Source organism: Trematomus bernacchii, unplaced genomic scaffold (assembly GCF_902827165.1).
Source record: "Trematomus bernacchii unplaced genomic scaffold, fTreBer1.1, whole genome shotgun sequence".
Taxonomy (NCBI): Eukaryota; Metazoa; Chordata; class Actinopteri; order Perciformes; family Nototheniidae; genus Trematomus; species Trematomus bernacchii.
The window spans coordinates 1,891,946-1,908,118 of record NW_022987581.1 but is presented as its reverse complement, the minus strand read 5'-3'; the positions used below and the strand labels follow the sequence as shown (position 1 = coordinate 1,908,118).

At 42.0% G+C, this 16,173-nt stretch overlaps 1 protein-coding gene across 2 annotated transcripts in view; it reads right to left on the bottom strand.

Annotated features, from left to right (window-relative positions):
* Positions 1 to 16,173, bottom strand: part of smarca4a (SWI/SNF related, matrix associated, actin dependent regulator of chromatin, subfamily a, member 4a) — a 44,124-nt gene that overhangs the window by 17,794 nt on the left and 10,157 nt on the right. For both annotated transcript variants that reach the window (XM_034127069.1, XM_034127071.1), the window contains exons 9-19: positions 14,791 to 14,964; positions 12,610 to 12,780; positions 12,480 to 12,524; positions 11,330 to 11,460; positions 10,000 to 10,063; positions 9,756 to 9,907; positions 8,248 to 8,398; positions 5,371 to 5,534; positions 5,212 to 5,278; positions 2,790 to 2,900; positions 1,118 to 1,360 (exon numbers count right to left, since the gene is read on the bottom strand). In XM_034127069.1, coding sequence (XP_033982960.1) covers positions 1,118 to 1,360; positions 2,790 to 2,900; positions 5,212 to 5,278; positions 5,371 to 5,534; positions 8,248 to 8,398; positions 9,756 to 9,907; positions 10,000 to 10,063; positions 11,330 to 11,460; positions 12,480 to 12,524; positions 12,610 to 12,780; positions 14,791 to 14,964 — 1,473 coding nt within the window. The remainder of the gene's footprint in view (positions 1 to 1,117; positions 1,361 to 2,789; positions 2,901 to 5,211; positions 5,279 to 5,370; positions 5,535 to 8,247; positions 8,399 to 9,755; positions 9,908 to 9,999; positions 10,064 to 11,329; positions 11,461 to 12,479; positions 12,525 to 12,609; positions 12,781 to 14,790; positions 14,965 to 16,173) is intronic.

Sequence of the window (16,173 nt, the reverse complement as noted above, 5' to 3'; positions counted from 1 at the left end):
GGACACATGTTGATGTAGAAGAGACATGAAGAAGAGGGGACACATGTTGATGTAGAAGAGACATGAAGAAGAGGGGACACATGTTGATGTAGCAGAGACATGAAGAAGAGGGGACACATGTTGATGAAGAAGAGACATGAAGAAGAGGGGACACATGTTGATGTAGAAGAGACATGAAGAAGAGGGGACACATGTTGATGTAGAAGAGACATGAAGAAGATGGGACACATGTTGATGTAGAAGAGACATGAAGAAGAAGGGGGACACATGTTGATGTAGAAGAGACATGAAGAAGAGGGGACACATGTTGATGTAGAAGAGACATGAAGAAGAGGGGACACATGTGATGAGAAGATACATGAAGAAGAGGGGGACACATGTTGATGTAGAAGAGACATGAAGAAGAGGGGACACATGTTGATGTAGAAGAGACATGAAGAAGAGGGGACACATGTTGATGTTAGAAGAGACATGAAGAAGAGGGGACACATGTTGATGTAGAAGAGACATGAAGAAGAGGGGACACATGTTGATGTAGAAGAGACATGAAGAAGAGGGGACACATGTTGATGTAGAAGAGACAGTGAAGAAGAGGGGACACATGTTGATGTAGAAGAGACATGAAGAAGAGGGGACACATGTTGATGTAGAAGAGACATGAAGAAGAGGGACACATGTTGATGAAGAAGAGACATGAAGAAGAGGGGACACATGTTGATGTAGAAGAGACAATGAAGAAGAGGGGGACACATGTTGATGTAGAAGAGACATGAAGAAGAGGGGACACATGTTGATGTAGAAGAGGACATGAAAGAAGAGGGGACACATGTTGATGTAGAAAGAGACATGAAGAAGAGGGGACACATGTTGATGTAGAAGAGACGTGAAGAAGAGGGGACACATGTTGATGTAGAAGAGACATGAAGAAGAGGGGACATGTTGATGTAGAAGAGACATGAAGAAGAGGGGACACATGTTGATGTAGAAGAGACATGAAGAAGAGGGGACACATGTTGATGTAGAAGAGACATGAAGAAGAGAGCCCTGATGTTGATGTAGAAGAGACATGAAGAAGTGGATTTTTGCATAATAGGTGAGTATAAACCCTTTGACCCACCTTCTCCCCGGTCATGGCGAAGGGGGCGTTGAACCACTGCTCGAAGGTGGTGCAGCTCTTGAAGATGGTGGGCAGCAGGAAGTTGAGCAACGCCCAGAGCTCGGGCAGCTTATTCTGCAGGGGGGTGCCGGTGAGCAGTAGGCGGCGGGGCGCCAGGTAGTGAGTGTTTAGGACCTGAGTCAGCTTACAGTGGTGGTTCTTCATCCTGTGGCCCTCGTCCACAATCATGTACTTCCAGCGGAGCTACGGGGGGGGGAAAGGAGGAGTTAAAACATCACACTGTACATTTTACATTTTGTAATTGTTGTTTTAATGAGTGGGGTGCCAGTCAGAAACAAGTCTGACAAATAATAATCAAAAAAGGAACAAAAATAGTTAAGTCAAACCATACACAAAGTCATTCAATAATCCAGCACATAAACCGCAATGCAGTGCAAAACCAATCCCCTTCTTTTCAGTTATATTTCATTGCAAAATAACACACACAGATATATAGATATATATACTTCAATCCAGTTTATTAGAATCCAGTTGGGTAGAACACCAACATGAGTCCCTTCCAGTTCATAGGATCCAAGGCACTCAAAGAAATATCAATCTAATATTTAATATTCCATTCCTCACATACTTATGTATATAGAATATCCTGCTTTATATGTTTAAATTTGTAATTCAACGTGTATATTTTCAACTTTTTACGCTATTTTATTTCTGTGGGGGAAACTTCTGAAGCAATTGGAGTCAGGACTCAAAGAGAGAGGAGAGCTGGAGCTTTGATGGCAAACACTGACGGTTTATTTGGAGCTTAGGCCGGAGAATTCACAAGACATGTCACGGGCCACGAGTTGACCACACGGTTGAGATGCCACAATCAATTCTGAAAACCCCTCCTGTAGTTCCAGGTTTTAACTAGTTCAGAGTGTAATAATCAACATTCTTCAATCGATAGACTAAACAGCTGAGGACACTGAATCACATTTGTTGTCGCTTATGGCTCGGGGTCATCTACACCCCGAGAAGGATGTGTTCCAGGTGTCCCACAACAATAACTATCTCTCACCGAGAGTTACCCGGTCACAAACTGGTAACAACAACAACTTGCTAGGGCAGCCCCTCCTTAAAGTGGACCTATCATGGTATATTTAAATGATATATTGTAGGGCCATACCTATATAAGGTATATTTATACGTTTCTGTTTTCAAAATACCAAACAGATCATGCATTTTAGCCATGCCTCATTTCGCTCAATTTGCACTTTTTTTTAGCTCTGCTCTGCAAGGGCTGATTCTGTGAGAACAGCACCACCTACAGGCCTGGCATATGTACTACATCGTCTCCAGCGCTTTCGAACGGCAATGGCCGTGGCTGTCTCCTCCTGATTGGTGGAGTTGGCCCAATAGCCGTAGCGCCACCGTCCTGACGTCAGGACAGTGTTCAAATCTGGATCAGTTTTTATCAGATCCGTTGCAGCCCCTTTTTTAGAGATTTGGGTATGGAGGAAAATAGAGAGTTGTGTTTTCTGACACTTGGTGAGTTCCCTGGAACACCGGGGACACATATTCATGTAGAAAAGACAGACAAAAGTGCATTTTGCATGATAGGTCCCCTTTAAACAATAAATAAAAGACTGATGCATGAATGAATATCTGAATCTGAGGGATGTTTCCTTACCTTAGCGAGCACCTGCTTGTCTTTGATGATGTACTCGTAGGTGGTGAGCAGCACGTTGAACTTGCCGCTGCGCAGGATGGGAAGGAACGCGCGGCGAGCAACAGGAGAGCCCTGAGGAAGAACAGCAATTATTTTAATTAATGTTCAACAACAGAAGTGCACACACACCATATTATTGACCTCGGCTTTAAACCCCCATGAGGCCCAAAGACTATTTTACACTAATAAATATAAGTGTAAGAATAAATAGGTTCCAATTTTAGAAAAATAAAACGTTAAAAAAAGTCATAATGAAAGAAATTCTACTGGTGTTTGTATTTTTTTTTTTTTTTTTAAATATGGTTAAAACTAAATTATATTGCAGAAAATATATTGTTTAGTTCTCTCTACTTATTCATAGAGGATCATTTCACATTAAAAACAATTAAAAAAAAGTTAAAGGTCACCTATCATGCTATTTTGAGGCAATAGCATAGGTCTCAGATATATAAAAATATATAAAAAACATGTCTATGAAGTGTTTTGCTCAAAATACCAAACAGATCACCCATTCTAGCCATGCCTCATATCCCTCTATTTCACTTCCTGTTTCAAAAGTGCTGATTTAGGGTATAAAGCTTTAAAAATAAAAAAGGAGGGGTCTGAGCTCATGCGGGACCCGGCAGCTACTGTCTAAACTAAATACTGCCGTGATGAAACGCCATATCATGGATTATCAAGGATTATCTCTGAAACAGTATGGAGCTCAAAGGCTTTCTCTCTTGCCGGTTATAGAGTGGCGAAGTCCCTCCCACTTACTTCCGGTCCATGGGACCTTATTCCGGAAAAGTTATGCATTGAAGTCAATGGGGAGAGAAAACTTATCTTTCGATCCCGTTTGAATTGTGCCATGAATTACACATATGATGTTTGTCAATCTTAAAAAATCATTTCCATGTCAAAAAAGTCACAGTTTGTCGTAAAACTGTTGAAATATAAGACTATGAAAAATACGTAACTAGAAAGACTACAAATCCCAGAGTCGCGTAAGTGATGTCACAATTGTTTACCTCCACCATTCAGATACCTAAGATCAGCGCAATATAGATATAATCTATCTATATGGCGCTGGCTAAGATAAGATAACTTTAACAAGATGCCTGTGTGCTTAGTACCAGGTTGTTATTATACCAGCAATGGGTCTTGCTCGTTCTTTCGCTTCCCGTCTGATGAAAGGACCAGCAGTGTCTGGATCATGCTAGCTAGTAGCTAGCACGTTAGTTAGCATTACAGCCTTGTCATTTTTATTAGCCTTAACATGAAGTAACATTAAGTAACCCAAAATGTTAAACAGTAAGAGTAGTAGTCATATTTCGTGAACCCTTTGAATAGTACTGTCACCGGTGTGATCATTCTATAATACACCATTTAATTCCGGGGGAGAAATGCTAACGCTAACGTTAGCATCGGCGATCTTTTCTACTTCATGCTATCTGCACAAATGGTTGACATTAAACATTAAAACGACCAGGCAGTTCAGAGAGAATCAAAGGAAGGCAGGCTTTGCATGACATTCTTCAGGACGTGTTTCATTGTGGTGATAGTGAATCGTTTGTTGACAAGACAGTAGTGACGGCCATCTTGGTGACGTGTGTGGTTGACCAGAGATGTAGTTCATTGAGCCTTTCACACAAACAAATGTGTTACTTCACAGTTTTACGACACATTTTAATTTTTTTGACTTGCAAAATTATCTTTTAAATTGACAAACATCATATGTGTAATTCGTGGCACAAGTCAAACGGGATCGAAAGATAATCTTTCTCTCTCCATTGACTTCAATGCATAACTTTTCCGAAATAAGGTCCCATGGGGCTCAACCGGAAGGGGAGGGACTTCGCCACTCTATACCACAAGGTGAGTTCCTTTTTATTTCCTGCTTCTTCACACACATGCTCTCCACTACAGGTTAGCTCTGAGTGTTAGCGATGCTAATGTAAACACCGACCATATTACGTCTAAAACAGTCAGGCATTGTTTCTGATAGCAACTTTCTGATAGTGCCGTGGGTCCACATTTCAGATATTACGTCATATCGGACGCAAATCTGGATCAGCTCCGTTGTAGCCCCGTTTTTAGAGATTTGGGTACGGAGGAAAAGAGAGAGGGTTTTATTTTCTGACGCTGCGTGAGTTCCCTGACACACCGGGGACACGTATTTATGTATAAAAGACATCAAAAAGTGCATTTTGCATGATAGGTCCCCTTTAAGTAAAATGTGATGGGAGCAAAAAGACCCTGAAACAGCTTCAGGTTTTCAATCTGTTGAAACTATTTCCCTCATTTATTAATCGTCTTTTTCTAGTTTTGCGAGATAATGCTTAGATAAAGCACTACATGACAAAAAGTGACTGACAAGAATACAGAAGTTGTTTTCTCTCACCTTGTAGGACACTTTCACGACAGATGGGGCCCACTTATCAAACTCGTAGACCCAGTTTGATAAAGTTCTGAAACAAAAGACACGACAGAAACGTGAGAACATGAGAATTTCACATTTCATTTTGCACATGTAGCGCTGCAGGGAGGTGAGGAGTCTTACGAGAGAGGTACGATGATGAGGAAGGGCCCGTTGAGGCGCTTGTTCTCCATGAGGTAAGTGATGAGGCCGATGGTCTGGATGGTTTTCCCCAAACCCATCTCATCGGCCAGGATACCGTTCAAGTTGTTGTTGTAGAGAGACACCAGCCACTCCAAGCCTTTAACCTGAGCGGAGAGGAGTCACAGTCAGACAAATCAACACCAAACACTACTGTCTGACTCCCTCATCATCATCATCATCATCATCACATGTCACCAGTTGCAATGAAATAGACTTGCAGTTACAGGGAGTAGTCAACATTTGCAATAAGCGAACAGTATACATTGAAACCCTTTTTGCACTACTTTTTATTTTATTATATATGTTGCATTCAGGGTTCATACACTTTTTCACCAATGATTTTCAATGACTTCTCCATGACCTTTACCTAATTTTCCATGACCAAAAACATTACTCTTTCTCAGCGTACCACTGAAAATGGTTTATTTTAACATGGAACAGGAAAATAAGGTCTGCATATGAAACATGTTGTGCCTATCTAAAACAAATCAAATAGTAGGCTTACTAGCTTCTACACGCTAAAGCAACTAAAATCTCTCACCAGCAAAACACCTCGTCAGTTAAATGCCATTTTACGTTTCATTACTATACAGTATTTATTATCATTGTAGTATTACTATTTCGGCGATTAGATAAAATATAAATTATATTTGATGCAACTTTAGTTACATTTCCATGACTTTTCCAAAACTTTCCCAGGGCCTGGAATTAGTATTTTGAATTTCCATGACTTTTCCAGGTTTTTAATGACCGTAAGAACCCTGTGCATTGTTGGAGGAGCTCAGGTCAGAAGAATTGCATTGCCATGTCTACACTGTAGCTTTGTGACAATAAAACCTTTGAATCTTATACAATGTTCATGAACTTTATACGATAACAGAAGGGATGTTTCGCGACAGAGGCATAATTGACTTAGTGAAGGGCAACCCTGCCAGTCAAACTAACAAGAACATTACAATATTTTGGTAAATAGACCAAGCAGCCTTTTTGTCTTGGTGATAGAACTGGTTATCAGCTCATCAGTAGTTTGTTAAGTCTATGAAATGTGGCCGTTTCTGGCGAATAAAGGAAACCCAATCGGACCATAGCTCAGTAAATCTACAATAAGATTGTTCCATCCTGTTTAAAAGCAGTCTTTTGTACCGTACTCGTCAAGGTAGACACTGTCCAGATTTATTTCTCTGTGCCCCTCTGCAAAACAATCTATTGGCAGAAGAGCGTTGATGTTTAAAGCCCCAACAGACTGCTATTAGATCTCTTGCATCATTGGGTATGTTTCAAATCAAATCAAATCAAATCAGGTTTTATTTATAAAGCACATTTAAAAGCGATTTTTGGTCGAGCCAAAGTGCTGTACATGTAATAAAAAACACATTACTACAAAACACAATAAACGACAATAAATTACAACAGATATAACTTAAAAAACAAAATAAGAATAAAACACACGGAAAAGTCAGGAGTCATGCTCCGCTCTAATTAGAAGGCCAGAGAGAAGAAGTGTGTTTTTAATGTGGATTTAAAAACCCCTAGGGTCTGGGCCGACCTCACATGGAGGGGCAAAGTGTTCCAGAGCCTGGGGCCAGCTGCTGCGAAGGCTCGGTGCCCTCGGGTTTTGAGCCTGGTCTTGGGCACTACCAGCAGCAGCTGGTCAGCAGACCTTAAAGCTCTGGCTGGGGTGTAGCGCTGGAGCAGTTCAGTTATATAAGCCGGAGCCAGCCCATTTAGGGCTTTAAAAACAAATAAAAGGACTTTAAAATCAATTCTGAACCGAACTGGAAGCCAGTGTAATGAGGCCAGAATAGGGGTGATGTGGTCGCGCTTTTTGTGACCAGTCAGCAAATGTGCAGCCGCGTTTTGGACTAGCTGTAAGCGTTTGTTTGAGTTTCAGCATTATCATCTCACTTTCAGCTGCTCTTGTTATTGATGAAACTGATCTGAGACACTACCGTCTATCAAATTGTAATGATTGTATGTATTACTTCATGAATTGTACTTAACAGACGGTACGTGCTTTGTCCTTGTTTGTCATGTTTTGCTTTCTGTTATTTTGTTCATGTATGTCTGCAACGGCCCGTCCACACAGCAGCGTTAAAAAAAATCTTGGAACGCTTCTGCCCATTCACTTTGAATTAGGGTGACGTCACTTTGCCTCACTTTTCGCCGAACTGCATTGTGGGAAGCAGAGCGGAGATTTTCAGGATTTTCAGGATTCAAAGTTGAGCAATGTTCAACTTTTGAAGCTGAGGTGGAATCATCAGCCAATCAAACCCCGTGTATGCAAATCTGACAGTTCAAGCGCTAGCCAATCAAACCGCGTGTATGCAAATCTGACAGTTCAAGCGCTAGCCAATCAAACCGCGTGTATGCTGGGAGAGACATACCGCATGTCATTTCCTCATATTCCAAAAAATGGAGGAGAAATTAGCGGTAGCGAATCAATCACCCGGTGCTTTATGACCAGACCTACCGGGATATAAACCGGAGGAGCCAGGCATGGAGGGAGGTGGCAGAGACAGTGGTAGGTTTTCGCCTGTTTGGGGAGTTTATATCCAGTTTACTTCGGGCTTTTTTGCTTCGTATGTCGCGAAGAGTATGGCGGGAGATTCATGTGATTGGTTGTTGGTGCCTTGCTCGCAAAAAATCCCCAAGCTTCAGATACGCCCACCTCCAAGATTTTTTTAACGCTGCTGTGTGGACGGGCCCGTAAGACGTTGCTTTTGTCGGGTCACCCTTGAACAACGAGACGGTGCATCTCAAGGGGTTTATCCTAATAAATAAATGTCTATATATATATATTCTCTTTAGGCCGTGTACCTGGTATTGCTTGAGCAGGCCGTTGATGAGCAGCGATGACTGTTTGTCGACCCTCTCAGTGACGGCGTGAGCCACAGCGTAATAAGACTGCAGGCCGCGTTCAAAGCTGGCGGCTGTACCGTACTCATCATCCACATCCTGCTTGGCGTGTCTGGAGGAGGACGAAAGACAGGACAAAATATAATGAGATTTTGCAAGAAACCATGGGAAAGCAATAGCCAACATATTATTAGAGTTATAGAGTGCTGCAGGAATCGGTCCTCAAACACAGAAAGATTAGCACTTTCTGTTTTCTCGTCACAAAGTCAACATATTTGTGAATGTGTGTTTGGTTGTTAGCCTGAAAATAAGGTCTGCGGTTACAACAAGCTGAAGAGATTTTAACGTTTTGTTCTACGACATAAAATAAAAAATGGTGGTTGCTAACAAGTGTCTAAATGAGACGACTAAACGTCATCACGTTCAACATTAGCCACCTTTAGCTTAGCGGTGGTGACGTGAAGTCATGTGACCGTGCTGTAGTTCCTTTATAGCCCAAAATTAGCCACCTTTAGCTTAGCGGTGGTGACGTGAAGTCATGTGACCGTGCTGTAGTTCCTTTATAGCCCAACATTAGCCACCTTTAGCTTAGCGGTGGTGACGTGAAGTCATGTGACCGTGCTGTAGTTCCTTTATAGCCCAAAATTAGCCACCTTTAGCTTAGCGGTGGTGACGTGAAGTCATGTGACCGTGCTGTAGTTCCTTTATAGCCCAACATTAGCCACCTTTAGCTTAGCGGTGGTGACGTGAAGTCATGTGACCGTGCTGTAGTTCCTTTATAGCCCAACATTAGCCGCCTTTAGCTTAGCGGTGGTGACGTGAAGTCATGTGACCTTGCTGTAGTTCCTTTATAGCCCAACATTAGCCACCTTTAGCTTAGCGGTGGTGACGTGAAGTCATGTGACCGTGCTGTAGTTCCTTTATAGCCCAACATTAGCCACCTTTAGCTTAGCGGTGGTGACGTGAAGTCATGTGACCGTGCTGTAGTTCCTTTATAGCCCAACATTAGCCACCTTTAGCTTAGCGGTGGTGACGTGAAGTCATGTGACCGTGCTGTAGTTCCTTTATAGCCTAACATTAGCCACCTTTAGCTTAGCGATGGTGACGTGAAGTCATGTGACCGTGCTGTAGTTCCTTTATAGCCCAACATTAGCCACCTTTAGCTTAGCGGTGGTGACGTGAAGTCATGTGACCGTGCTGTAGTTCCTTTATAGCCTAACGTTAGCTTTTTACTTCAGAAATCATAAAGTGGTGTTAATGTGTGGAGATCATCCTGCTGAACACGACATTTACGAATCACAATCGTTTGTTTGACACAGATTATTTCCTGCAAAAACCCCAAAAACCCCATGCAGAAATCCCATCAGCTTTTTGTGGAGAGAACCAAGGAGATGCTAACTTCTGGATCGGCCTACAAAAGTACATCTCCAACTCCATGACAGAAGGATCTATTAACACCAAAATCTTACTCGATGATGTGCAGGACGTCCGTTTCATTGACTTCATCACTGTCGGGGTGGGGGATCTTTTTCGTCTCTACAGGTGGCGCTACTACTACTACTACCGGAGCGACGACGACTACTGGAGCCGCAGAGGTGTGAGGCTGCTCCTCTTCTTCTCCCTGTGATGGGAATAAAGGGAGATCAGGAAACTGAGTGCAGGAAATGACAGGTGAGCATTTGGTTTTAAGGTAGAGATCAACGTGTCCCATACCTCGTCTTCGTACTCGTCTTCCGAGCCGCTCTCTTCACTGTCTGAACGCGGCGCCACTTCGTATCTGCAACACAAGGAACAACATCTTTTAGACAAAGTGAAAATAGCTAATTACTTGATATACTGCTGCAAAAGTATAATATTGGCTTCTGAATTGTACTTGAGTAATAATACATTATATTTATAAGCGCACTTTTCATTTGAACAAAACAGAAAGTGCTACAGAGTAAAAGGGTTGAAACAAAACAACAAAAAAATATATATATAATGGAGCAGAATAAAAACAGTGACGTTTAGGCCGGCATGGCAACAAGTGGGGGTTTTAAAGATCTAGTAAAAGGCTATTCTAAAAAGATGCATTTTTAGGCCTTTGTTAAAAGCATCCACAGTCTGTGGTGTCCTCAGAGTAGAAGTATAGAGTAGCATACAATAGAAAAACTCCGATAAAGTATCTCAAAATATACATTAAGCACAGTTATTGAGTAAATGTACTTCATTACATCCCACTATGACTATTAAATGAACATTATCGTGACACTGACCCAAAGGTACAATATCAGCTTCTGAATTGTACTGGAGTAGAAGTAGAAAGTACCATAAAATGGAAAAACTCAGATTAAGTATCTCAAAATCTCCCTTAAAGGTAGGGTAGGTAAGAATGGAGAAACCAGCTCGAGTGCGCTAGAATTTGAAAGTACGCAGCCGAAAAAGATCTGCCCCTTCCTTCAGACTTCCTTACAGAGCCCCTCCTCCAACACACATGAACGCGCACATGACCAATGAGGGCACGAGATAAGTTTGTGCCCAGATGGAAGGCTGACAGGCAGGTAGGCCATCCAGTTATTTTAGCCAGGCCGGCTCAGATGATTGGTCGTGCTTTTTACAGTGCCACGGCTTCCACAGATGACATTTTTTAATGTATTTATTGCCAAAGCATTTAATTTATTCATTGCCGTCGGGATGTTAAGAGCATTCCATGGAATATAACAAGTGTTTCTGAAGTGAATTACCTACCCCACCTTTAAGTCAAAGTCAAAGTCAGCTTTATTGTCAATAATTCTACATGTTGTACATCCAGAAATTAAGCACAGATCTTGAGTAAATGTACTTCATTACATCCCACTATGGCTATTAAATGGATATCTATGGTAACACTGACCCAAAAGTACAATATCAGCTTCTGAATTGTACTGGAGTAGAAGTAGAACGTAGCATAAAATGGAAAAACTCAGATAAAGTATCTCAAAATATACATTAAGCACAGTTCTTGAGTAAATGTACCACATTTCATCCCACTATGGCTATTAAATGAGCATTACGGTGCACTGACCCTGGGTTCATCTCCAGCCAGGTCTCCAGCTGCCCGGCCTTCGGAGCCTCCATGCCCGCTAGGATCTTCCCGCTGTCGGTGTGGATGACCTTCACCGGCAGGTCGCTCATCTGACTGGTCTCATCCAACGGCTGCGAGAGGAAGAAAATAAAGCACATTAGGTTTATTAACAATCCACATCAGGTTCAATGTTGTTTTGAGAAACTCCCTCTGGAGGGGAACACCGGGATGTTAGGCTTTGGAGACCATTTACTTTCACAACAACCTATACAACACTATATGGAAAGGGAAAACCACAAAAAGCTAAATGGGGCCTCTTTAAAATGACTTATATCGTAGTTTTCCTTGATTACAAATGATATAGTTACATTTTGTATTGACCAAGAAACATCTACCGGTATCATGTGTCCCCGGTGTGTCAGGGAACTCACGCAGCGTCAGAAAATAAAACCCTCTCTCTTTTCCTCCGTACCCAAATCTCTAAAAACGGGGGTACAACGGAGCTGATCCAGATTTGCGTCCGATATGACGTAATATCTGAAATGTGGACCCACGGCCCTATCAGAAAGTTGCTATCAGAAACAATGCCCGACTGTTTTGGACGTAATATGGTCTTTGTTTACATTAGCATCGCTAACACTCAGAGCTAACCTGTACTGGAGAGAGCATGTGTGTGAAGAAGCAGGAAATAAAAAGGAACTCACCTTGTGGTATAACCAGCAAGAGAGAAAGCCTTTGAGCTCCATACTGTTTCAGAGATAATCCTTGATAATCCATGATATGGCGTTTCATCACGGCAGTATTTAGTTTAGACGGTAGCTGCCGGGTCCCGCATGAGCTCAGCCCCCTCCTTTTTTTATTTTTTTATCTTTTTTTTAAAGCTTTATTCATAAAATCAGCACTTTTGAAACAGGAAGTGAAATAGAGGGATATGAGGCATGGCTAGAATGGGTGATCTGTTTGGTATTTTGAGCAAAAGACTTCATAGACATGTTTTTTATATATTTTTATATATCTGAGACCTATGCTATTGCCTAAAAATAGCATGATAGGTGACCTTTAACTTAAACTAAAACAATCTTAACTTACTAAAAAGGAAAGGACTATGATTACATAACAAAATGAAGTAATAACCCCATTTCAGACTCACCTCTCCATCTGGTCCCAGACCACCTCCCTCCACAGGTTCTGGCTTCTGAAAATATGAGGAAAACAAGATTTAAGTCCATGTGTGATTCAAACTGCTGGAAAAATGCCTCACACAGTCTCCTAAATCGTACCTTCTTTTTCTTCTTCTTCTTCTTCTTCTCTTTGAGCGCCTGCACGGCCTTGTGAGCGCGCACCAGGTCCGTGAGGTTGGCCACGTACTCGTCCGTCTGCTGCAGCAGGTAGGCCAGCCGCTTGTCCTTCTTCTGATCGATCAGCTTACGGTACCCCTCCTCATCCTCAGCCTGACGAAGAGCCACAGAGAGGGGTTCAGTGTTTAGAAGAGTAAAGCATCACAGGATTGTTTCCCCCAAATAACCTGTCCCTATAATTTGTGTCCACTTTAATTGTCTTCTCCATGATGGTATGTTTGTATCATGTTCTGTTGCTTTGACCGCTCAGAATATTTAACAAATTGTACGGTGTCCTTGGACGCTTTCACACCAAGTACTTTGCCGTACTTAGTTCCCAGCACTTAGTACCCAGCACTTAGTACCCAGCACTTAGTACCCAGCACTTAGTACCCCCATGGAACTAAGAGCCGATCGCGTTCACACCGGAATAAGTCCCTGAGGGAAGATTACGCAAATGAAGCCGCTGACGTCACTTCTTCTTCTTCTGCTTTGGGTTTACTGGCAGGCCGCAAACCACTTCACGGCGTATACTGCCACCCGAAGTCCCCGGCCGGAAGTCCCCGGAGTTGGGGACTGGCTTCAGTAGAAGCTGCTGGGACTCCCAGCAGCTTCTACTGAAGCCTTCAGAGTAAATCGCCAGAACGCCGACACCTCCTCATCACTCCACCGCTCCCATGTTTTTTTTTGTGTTGCCATAAGTTATTCTCTCTCCGTTGGTGCGCGGGGCTAATGCTAATGCTAATAATGCTAATGCCAGCAAAGACAATGGCGGCTACACAAAACCTTTCAGAGTTTTACGGGGGGTGGTTTGCAATTCGCCCAGCCTATCAGAACTTTTTTCTCCCCAGGAAAGTACCACCTCTCTAGCAGGGACTGAAAAGGGGGGAAAAGTTCTCTTTTTGGTGTGAAAGCAAAATCCCAGGAACTATCGGAACTAAAAGGGAAAAGTACTCCGGTGTGAACGCGCCTCTTGGGTGTCAGCCTTTAATACAGAGTTCTAAAACCGTTTTGTATTTAAGTTTTCCTTATTATTATATTAGTTTATTCAACAGTGCACGTTAAGTGACATTGCTGTAAATGTGGCAGAGTTCACAGAGAGGCTGTTTTTCTTCTGTAGTTAATAGACGTTTAAGATTCATTGTAAAAACTAATATTTTAAAATATAAAAAGTTAATTTTCTCAGTGGGATAGTGCGTTGATCTTCGAATCAGAGGGTAGCAAGTTCGAGTCCCACTGCAGTCAGCATGTCGTTGTGTCCCTGAGACACTTCACCCCAAATTGCTCCTGTGGTTGATGTCCACAGTACTGAATGTATGTAAGTCGCTTTGGGATAAAAGCGTCTAACAAATGACGTGTAATGTAATAAAATCATAAAAAATGAAACATAAGTGGCTCACAAAACAGGATATCTCTATATAAGAAAAGATAATTGAAAAAGGACAGGAAAAGTGCAGTAAATTCTTTAGTGCTGACCGATCTAAGTGCTTATTAAGTTGTCTATCTTCTAAACTGTATTTATTATGTAATTAACAGTTACATTAATAAGCAGTGCTCTAAATGAGAGGCTTGTATCCATTTGCAGTTCCTGGACAGACTCTACAAAGTCATCCTAAAAACAAGCTAGGTTTTCTAGAAAGATATAGTACTAGGTGATACTGTGTCGCTGATCTTGTATATAAGATAATTAAATTATGTCAAGAACATGACGCCTGTATACAAGATGTCGCCGCGGACGTAAACAACAACGAGCTCCGTAGAGACAAAGCTGTCTCTGCCGTCTGACGCTCTACTCGACACCATTTTCATATTTTTGGAGTGATTTAACAGTCGATGGCAAACAGAAATATGGTTTTCTGGCATCACTTTAACATTTCACGGGGAAAATCTGCATCACTGTATGAAGGCCTAGCGCCCCCGTTTCCCTGGTTAAACCCTGCAAGCTATAATATTTAAAAAATAACAATATAATCACATTTTTAAAAACATGCAGAGAGGCTAACAACAGGCTTTGGAGCTCCACACTAGTGCAGCTTTAACAGAGAATGCTGATTGACAGGAAGGCGGGATAATGCATCCCCCCTCCCCCCTCCCCCCTCTCCCCTCATTAGCTCTGACTCTCACCATGAGCCTCCGCATCCTCTCTTTCTCGATGCGCTCGTTCTCCTTCTTCTGCTCGCGCTCCGTGTTGGCGTGGTACGTGGCCACGGCCTTCGTTGCCTTCTGGATCTTGGCTGTGATGGAGCGGTGATACTCCCTGAAGTCCTTGGCGTGCTGCAGGATGCTGTTGAGGTATTCCTGACAACGGCAAAAACAAAGATAAACATCAGGGTGATTAAGATTCTAGAATATCTACAAGTCATTCCAACACTTTGGTTTCAAGTCAATTCAACGTGGCGCTTTATTGGCACGACTGTCAGTTGAACAATATTGCCAAAGCGTTATTTTGTATATATTGATTGCTGTGTTTTATCTTAATGTGTGTAAATGTGTCTGTTGATTGTATACATAGAGGATATACATATTTAGGTTATTGTATTTGGGATTGTTGGAAACGCTATTTCGATCTCTCTGTCTGTACATAAACATGGAGAAGCAGCGTTCAGTTATTATGCTCCAAATATCTGGATCAAACTCCCAGAAACCTGCCGGTCCGCTGCAACTCTGACTACTTTTAAATCCAGGCTGAAGACTTTGCTTTTTGCCGCTGCTTTTAATTGATATATTCACATTACATTACACTGCACTGTCACTTTGATTATCTTTGCTTTTTAAATGCCATTTTCTTAATGTCTTTCATTTTTGTAAAGCACTTTGAATTGCCTTGTTGAGTCCCCCCGTAGGTAGTTAAAGTCATTATTGGGGTTGAAGTCCCCTACGTGTGCCGTTTTGGTTTCAAGACCCTGGTTCGCAGAGGACACCAAAAAAGTCCTAGAAAAGACAACTTAAACGTAACTAATGTGCCTTTAATGAAAAGAGGAATAGTTTGGGTGAAAACTAAAAAGGTACCATGGGGTACAGGAATTAGTTTTGGTTTCAAGACCCTGGTTCACGGAGGATACTAAAAAAAGTCCTAGAAAGACAAAGTAAACTTAAAGGTGGGGTATGTAAGAATGGAGAAACCAGCTCGAGTGCGCTGGAATTTGAAAATACACAACCGGAGAAAATCTGCCACTTCCTTACAGAGCCCCTCCTCCAACACACACGAACGCGCACATGACCAATGAGGGCACGAGATAAGTTTGTGCACAGATGGAAGGCTGACAGGCAGGTAGGCCATCCAGTTATTTTAGCCGGGCCGGCTCAAATGATTGGTCGTGCTTTTTACAGTACTACAGCTTCCACAGATGACATTTTGTTATGGATTTTTTGTCAAAGCATTTAATATATTCATTGCTATCGGGATATTAAGAGCATTCCATGGAATATAACAAAAAGTGTTTCTGAAGTGAATTACCTACCCCGCCTTTAACTATGTGCATTTAAAAATAAAAAAGAGGAATAGTT